Source organism: Eriocheir sinensis, chromosome 60 (assembly GCF_024679095.1).
Source record: "Eriocheir sinensis breed Jianghai 21 chromosome 60, ASM2467909v1, whole genome shotgun sequence".
NCBI lineage: Eukaryota > Metazoa > Arthropoda > Malacostraca > Decapoda > Varunidae > Eriocheir > Eriocheir sinensis.
Genome location: NC_066568.1, coordinates 3,649,068 through 3,657,609, shown reverse-complemented (window position 1 = coordinate 3,657,609; position 8,542 = coordinate 3,649,068). Strand labels below are relative to the sequence as shown.

The following is an 8,542-nucleotide window of genomic DNA, read 5'->3' as shown; positions in this document are numbered from 1 at the left end:
ACTGGCACGGACCTAATACGAATCTTTACCACACATTTCAATAGCCACCCCTCCACCCCACCCCCCCACACACAAACACTGGGGGTGTGATGTCCTTCACTAACAGACACTATTCTCACCCAACACTTCCTCCCTCAATGAAAACAGCGTGCATGGCTTACCTCAATTCAGCGGCCAGGACAGCATCACCTCCTGCGTCCTTATATCTGGTTCCAAAGACGTCTGACTATTCCTGCGGCGTAGCTCGGCCCACTTGACGTGTCCGGTGTTGCTGTCAAGGTCATATAAGTCCGTCAATCTCTTCACTTTATATTTCCAAGCTCCATACGGCCCACCACATCGCCACCGGCAGCAGATGATAAGTAAAAATATCGCGAGTTTATCAAAAGTGATGGTATTTTCAGGGCGTTTCTTCACCTCCTCGCTTTCATCCACTCATGGCAACTCTAATATCTCACCTGCAGTCACTCATTAATACATTCTTCATAAATTAGAGAGCGAGTCACGTCACAATGCACCGGCCATAAAATAATGTAAACAAATGTGCGGGACGTAACCCTTTCTAACGGAGCACTAAATAGTTTTCATATTTTTCTTCCTTTATAACCAAGCATAGGTATTGTAACTGATGTCTTATGTAAGGATGTATTGTATTATGTATTATGTCACTCATCAATACATTCTTCTAGAGCGAGTCACGTCACAATGCACCGACAAATAATGTAAACAAATGTGCGTGACGTAAACCTTTCTAACGGAGCACTAAAAAGTTTTCATATTTTTCCTCCTTTATAACTAAGCATAATTATTGTAACTGACGCCATATGTAAGGATGTATTGTACTATGTTTATGAGAAGATGACTTAGTGTGGTATTTATTATATTTCTTGATGCAAAATTTTGTTTATTATATTTCTTGATGCAAAATTTTGATGCTGTGGAAGTGTAGATAATGAAATGTCTATTTTTTTTTTTCCTTTCAACTGTAGGATACACGCCTGTAAAATAAAAGTCTGCACATATCCAGGTCAGTATATTTACACGTGTATTTACATAGACGAAACATAATCATAGCCTCCACAAAGTCCCCGGGAAATATTCATATCAAGCAAAATATATACAAATACACCTTAAAACACACACACACAAACACACAAACACACACACACACACACACAGATCACCACTAACTGAAGCCTGCCTGATTCTGAGTCACTTTCACCGTTGTTAAATAAGACTGATGGTGATCCTGGGTGAGAATGACTGCGATAATGATGAAGATTGAAGGAAACACTCATTGTATATACTCATTGTGTGTGATAATGATATAAATTGAAGGAAACACTCATTATATACTCATTGTGTGATAATGATAGTGATGATTTAATTAATGGATACAAACTTATTCAATACTTGTTCATTCACTCGCTTCCTCACCCATTCATTCATTCATGGTAAGGCCACAGCTTATGCGATGAGCTCTGATGACCGGGGAAAATAATTTAAACCATAGGTGATGAAGGGAAAAAATATCGCACAGAAAGAAAATATAAATCAGAAAGTAATGATAGAGTGTGTGTTATGGATGGGAGTGGCGAGTAGCGGGCTTTTTTTTTTTGTACCCTATTTGTTGCCCTTGGGCCGTGTCCTTTGATGTAAAAAAAAAGTTAGGGAAACGAAGAATAATATGAAAATAATTGTGTCTGTAAATGCCGAATGTTATGTACAAGTCAAAATATATATAATAATAATGATGATAATAAACTGAAGAAGAAAAGGTAGAAAAACAAGAAGATAATGAGGAAGAAAAAAATTAAGAAAAACGAACCCAAAACTACCATTGACATATAGTAAAACAGTGAAGGAAAATGGAAGGACAAAATGAGGGAAAAGATACGAAGGAAGGAAGGAAGATAATCGTAGTAGAATTGAAGGAGGAAAGGAAGAAAAGGATTAGAGAATTCATCCTTCAGTAAGAAAGAAAATAAAAGAAAGTTGTGGAATGAAGGAAGGAAGGAAGGAAGATTATCGTAGTAGAAGTGAAGGAGGAAAGAAGGAAAGGGATTCATCTGTCAAAAAGAAAGGAAATAAAAGAAAGTTGTGGAATCAAAGAAGGAAGAAAAATCATGAAGAATCGGAATTGCTCCTATGAGGGGTGAGTTCGTATCAGTGAATGCAATGCGAGAAAAATACACTTCCTTAATACTACTCCTTCAACATGACAGCAAGTGATACGTGAATCCTGACGAGTTACAAACATACAAAATACAGCAATAAAAAGCCGTGTATTCTCAAACATTTTAGCAACTCATTACACGTGTTCAAAAAGACCTTCGTAAAAGATGTTAGGATTTATACGGTAAGTTTTAAGGGATTTAGATGTGAAGTATTAAGTGACTGGGGAGTTCCTACAAGAAGATATCACCAAGCTACAGGAATGGAACAAAAAGTGGCTGCTACAGTTTGGTGAAGAAAAATGTAAAGTCCTGCACCTTGGGAGGGGATATCCAGCACACCAATACCACATGGGAAACACTCCACTATCCACCACAGAGGCAGAGAGAGACCTGGGAGTGTATGTTACCAGGCTACCAGTGAAGGGATATCCAGCACACCAATACCACATGGGAAACACTCCACTATCCACCACAGAGACAGAGAAAGACCTGGGAGTGTATGTTACCAGGCTACCAGTGATGGGATATCCAGCACACCAATACCACATGGGAAACACTCCACTATCCACCACAGAGACAGAGATGGACCTGGGAGTGTATGTTACCAGGCTACCAGTGAAGGGATATCCAGCACACCAATACCACATGGGAAACACTCCACTATCCACCACAGAGGCAGAGAAAGACCTGGGAGTGTATGTTACCAGGCTACCAGTGAAGGGATATCCAGCACACCAATACCACATGGGAAACACTCCACTATCCACCACAGAGGCAGAGAAAGACCTGGGAGTGTATGTTACCAGGCTACCAGTGAAGGGATATCCAGCACACCAATACCACATGGGAAACACTCCACTATCCACCACAGACACAGAGATGGACCTGGGAGTGTATATTACCAGGCTACCACTGAAGGGATATCCAGCACACCAATACCACAAAGGAAACCCTCCACTATCCACCACAGAGGCAGAGAAAGACCTGGGAGTGTATGTTACCAGGCTACCAGTGAAGGCGAAGTCCATGCCAATCACAGCGGACGGGCTAAAACGCTTGAGAATACACGATCTTGAACACGAAATTATCCCTCCACTTCTTCACATCCGTAAACCCTTGGGATGATAGTTACGTTCTCTGCTTAAGTACATATTTGCTTTTCCTTCATGAATAAACAGACATACAGACATCCAACATTAAGAAAAGGAATTGTTATACTGATATGCTATGTAACACTTGGGAAACACTAACTTTAGTCTTTCGTTGAGCAACACTTCCCTGGGATAGCAATAGGAAACAAACTCAGCTTCTCGGGCAACACTTAACATTTGCCGCAGCTCTCAGCAACATAATACAGCAAATCAACACATATGGAAATACACTTCAAATATGATTTTCCTTTTCTTTCCTTTCTTAGACAAACTTTCTCCTTTCTCTCCTTCTGCAAGTCTCCCACAATTTCCTTTTTCGTTCTTTTCCTACCGACAAATGCAGCTTCTCAGGAAAATCAACACATAGGGAAATACTTCAACTATGATTTTCTTTTTCTTTCCTTTCTTAGACAAACTTTCTCCTTTCTCTCCTTCTGCAAGTCTCCCACAATTTCCTTTTTCGTTCTTTTCCTACCGACAAATGCAGCTTCTCAGGAAAATCAACACATATGGAAATACTTCAACTATGATTTTCCTTTTCTTTCCTTTCTTAGACAAACTTTCTTTCTTCTCTCTTTCTGCAAGTCTCCCACAATTTCCTTTTTCGTTCTTTTCCTACCGACAAATTCAGCTTCTCAGGAAAATCAACACATATGGAAATACACTTCAACTATGATTTTCCTTTCCTTTCCTTTCTTAGACAAACTTTCTTCTTTCTCTCCTTCTGCAAGTCTCCCACAATTTACTTTTTCGTTCTTTTCCTGCCGACAAATACAGCTTCTCAGGAAAATCAACACATATGGAAATAAACTTTAACTATGATTTTCCTTTCCTTTCCTTTCTTAGACAAACTTTCTTCTTTCTCTCCTTCTGCAAGTCTCCCACAATTTCCTTTTTCGTTCTTTTCCTACCGACAAATGCAGCTTCTCAGGAAAATCAACACATATGGAAATACTTCAACTATGATTTTCCTTTTCTTTCCTTTCTTAGACAAACTTTCTTCTTTCTCTCCTTCTGCAAGTCTCCCACAATTTCCTTTTACGTTCTTTTCCTACCGACAAATGCAGCTTCTCAGGAAAATCAACACATATGGAAATACTTCAACTATGATTTTCCTTTTCTTTCCTTTCTTAGACAAACTTTCTCCTTTCTCTCCTTCTGCAAGTCTCCCACAATTTCCTTTTTCGTTCTTTTCCTACCGACAAATGCAGCTTCTCAGGAAAATCAACACATAGGGAAATACTTCAACTATGATTTTCCTTTTCTTTCCTTTCTTAGACAAACTTTCTTCTTTCTCTCCTTCTGCAAGTCTCCCACAATTTCCTTTTTCATTCTTTTCCTACCGACAAATGCAGCTTCTCAGGAAAATCAACACATAAGGAAATAAACTTTAACTATGATTTTCCTTTTCTTTCCTTTCTTAGACAAACTTTCTTCTTTCTCTCCTTCTGCAAGTCTCCCACAATTTCCTCTTTCGTTCTTTTCCTACCGACAAATGCAGCTTCTCAGGAAAATCAACACATATGGAAATACTTCAACTATGATTTTCCTTTTCTTTCCTTTCTTAGACAAACTTTCTCCTTTCTCTCCTTCTGCAAGTCTCCCACAATTTCCTTTTTCGTTCTTTCCCTACCGACAAATGCAGCTTCTCAGGAAAATCAACACATATGGAAACACTTCAACTATGATTTTCCTTTCCTTTCCTTTCTTAGACAAACTTTCTTCCTTCTCTCCTTCTGCAAGTCTCCCACAATTTCCTTTTTCGTTCTTTTCCTACCGACAAATTCAGCTTCTTGGTCAACACTCGACATTCATCACAACTCCGAGCAACGTAACAAAGCAAATCAACACACATGGAAACACACACTTACAATACTTCGGTTATACTAAGGTTCGACCAACACCTACCGTCACAAATCTACTAATCACGTTTCTCAACTGGTTTCTGGACCTGCGTATAATACTATCAATTTCTATGTATTTACGAGTTACTAGCAACGTTATTCCAACAGCGATGATTTTTTTTTCACTTAAATTTACGAATGCACGATAGAAGATGATGATGATGATGATGATGATGATGACGCTTCTCCGTTTCTCAATACATAAAACAATATTGCATCCATGTTTTATTTTATTTATTTATTTATTTATTTTTTTCTGTGGGTTATTCTTCACGTTAATATCACTCGGAATTATTAGCGTTTATTTCTATTAACTTAAGTTGTTTTTATCCACCTAAGAGTAAACATATTATATTGCTTGTATTTCCCTGTCAGAGAATTCCGTTTTATTGCTACGATGGTAAAAAAAATAATTAACTCAGAAGTATTTCTATAATTTCTTGAACTATAAATTTTATGTTTTTTTTCCGGTTACAAATTCCTGCCTTCGAGAATTCATGTTTCTTTTTTTTTCTTATTTCTTGCACTGTAAATTTCAGACTTTTTCTCCCAATTACAAGCTCAATTTTCAAAGAGTTGTTTGTTTAATTCTTTAATGGATTATGATTTCCTGTTTGTGTAAATTTGGACAAGTGGGTCTTCCGATCATATTTTCTTATTTTTTCCGATTTTTTCCGATCATTTTTTTATGGATTATGATTTCTTGTTTTCATAAATTCGGACAAGTGAGTCTTCCAATCATTGTGTTTCAACTGTTCGTATCTCTTATTCCTTACTTATCACAACATTATTACTTTGCTTTCATATCTTAGGTAATCAACACAGTAACATTATTGCTTTAGTTTCTCATGTGAGTCAAAAAACAACACATTATTATTGCTATCATTCTGCCACAAGAGTCATATAACAAATCTTTGGCAGTTTCCACTTTTCTTCTTAATAGGAACACAATATCATGGGCTCTATCTTTTACAGTAAACGAGGCAGCTGGGGTGAAACTGCTTAAATTATCAGACAGAGAGGTGGAGAAAATTGGGAAAGGTCTTTAACTTGCAACAACAGATGGAAATAATGATAATGATTCTACTTAACCTGATAACAGCGAGAGGCCAAATTTGTGGCTTTACCGTGTACCAGCGACGGGACAAATTTGTGGCTTTACCGTGTACCAGCGACGGGACAAATTTGTGGCTTTACCGTGTACCAGCGACGGGACAAATTTGTGGCTTTACCGTGTACCAGCGACGGGACAAATTTGTGGCTTTACCGTGTACCAGCGACAGGCCAAATTTGTGGCTTTACCATGTACCAGCAACAGGACAAATTTGTGACTTTACCGTGTAGCAGCGACGGGACAAATTTGTGGCTTTACCGTGTACCAGCGACAGGCCAAATTTGTGACTTTACCGTGTACCAGCGACGGGCCAAATTTGTGGCTTTACCGTGTACCAGCGACAGGCCAAATTTGTGGCTTTACCGTGTACCAGCAACGGAACAAATTTGTGGCTTTACCGTGTACCAGCAACGGGACAAATTTGTGGCTTTACCGTGTACCAGCGACGGGCCAAATTTGTGGCTTTACCGTGTACCAGCGACGGGTCAAATTTTTGCCACGATATAAACCCCCAAAATAGATGATGCATAAACTGATCACAAATGCATTAATGTATATTATGAAATCATTTGTGTGAGTGATGATTTTTTCTCATTTTTCTCGCTTAGAGGGACCATTAAGAAACACGATCCCTGTAGCTACCGGGTTAAAATATCAGACAGATGAAAAATGTTTGGAAAGGCCTTCAACTTGTAATAACAGATGAAAATGATGATGATGATGATGGTACAGCCCACCTAGCATTAACCTGCACCATTAACCTAACACTAACCCACACCATTAACCTGTATATCCTACCTGCAACAGTGATGGAATGCCGGTCTACCAGTCACAAGAGATCACAATTAGAGGAAGACTCAAGTCGGCGAGCACTGAATGATTGAGCGACACAGTTACCAGCCACTTAAGCGTACCCAGTTTAGTACCAGTCGGCGAGGAGTGGGACCTTCAGAGTTGCCTTCAGGGGGGAGCTACTGTGTTTATGTCGGAAGTTATGTTTGCTTCTATACGTATCAATGTGAATTTAAGTTTGCTTCTGTATTAATCAATCTGAAATCAAGTTTGCTGCTGTACTTGTTCGTCGGAGGTTAAGTTTGACGCAGTAAGGTCACTCCAAGTTTCGGCCAGGGAACTTGGCTGCCATACTATAGAGGTAGTCCTATGAAGTGTGTATTTATTACTCGGAATTTAAGTTCACTAATGTACTTATCAATCTGAAGTTAAGTTCACTAATGTATACTTATGAATCAGAAATCAAGTTTGCAAATGTGGACTTATCAATCTGAAGTTAAGTTCACTAATGTACTTATCAATCTGAAGTTAAGTTCACTGATGTACTTTCCATCTGAAGTTAAGTTCACTAATGTACTGATCAATCTGAAGTTAAGTTCACTAATGTACTTTCCATCTGAAGTTAAGTTCACTAATGTACTGATCAATCTGAAGTTAAGTTCACTAATGAACTTTCCATCTGAAGTTAAGTTCACTAATGTATACTTATGAATCAGAAATCAAGTTTGCTAATGTACTTATCAATCTGAAGTTAAGTTCGCTAATGTATTTGTCAGTTTGAAGGTGAGTTTGCCACAGTACTTGTCGAACAGGGGTTAAATCTCACTTTGAAACACTGGGAAGAAATAGTTCAGCGCTGTGTCACACATATTTATCAATCAGAGGGAAAGTCACCCACACTACTTATCAATCAGGGGTTAAATCTCACTTTGAAACACTGGGAAAAAACAGGACAAGTCTGCCTCCTACAGCGGTGAGTAGCGGGCTTTTTTTTCTACACTCTTTTTGTTGCCCTTGAGCCGTCTTTGTTTAAAAATAAAAAATAAATAAATAAATAAAATAAATAAATAACACCAGCTCGGAAAGTCCTCCTCCTCCTCCATCACAACCAATCCAAAGAAGAAGGTGGAATGTAAGGGTTATTGAAGAAAAAAAAGGCGGTTCTTCCCTTTGGATTCATTTGTTATTGTGGGAAAGTTGAAAAGATGAGAAGGAAATGCAAGAAATGATTGGGAAAGAAATGACAGAAAATACGTATAGGAAAAATATTGTTCGTTATTGCGGGAAAATTGAAAAGAAATTAATAGGAAACACATGAAAGGAAATTCGTATAGAAAAATATTGTTTGTTATTGTGGGAAAATTGAAAAGAAATTAATAGGAAACACATGAAAGAAAATTTGTG

The 8,542-nt window shown here is 38.2% G+C and overlaps 2 protein-coding genes across 34 annotated transcripts in view; both read right to left on the bottom strand.

Moving 5' to 3' along the window:
* The window catches only part of LOC126985750 (beta-glucuronidase-like), an 84,165-nt gene extending 83,615 nt beyond the window's left edge, over window positions 1-550 (bottom strand). For 4 of the 6 annotated variants that reach the window (XM_050841001.1, XM_050841000.1, XM_050840999.1 and 1 more), the window contains exon 1: window positions 162-549. The gene's annotated coding sequence lies outside the window, so the exon portion shown is untranslated. Of the gene's footprint in view, window positions 1-161 lie in introns of all 6 variants that reach the window. The other 2 variants (XM_050841003.1, XM_050841002.1) reach the window with 1 other exon arrangement.
* A 470-nt stretch (window positions 551-1,020) lies between these two features.
* LOC126985753 (uncharacterized) overlaps window positions 1,021-8,542 on the bottom strand; it is a 123,338-nt gene continuing 115,816 nt past the window's right edge. For all 28 annotated transcript variants that reach the window (XM_050841010.1, XM_050841012.1, XM_050841019.1 and 25 more), the window contains one exon: window positions 1,021-3,161. In XM_050841010.1, coding sequence (XP_050696967.1) covers window positions 2,390-3,161 — 772 coding nt within the window. In that variant the 3' untranslated portion in view covers window positions 1,021-2,389. The remainder of the gene's footprint in view (window positions 3,162-8,542) is intronic.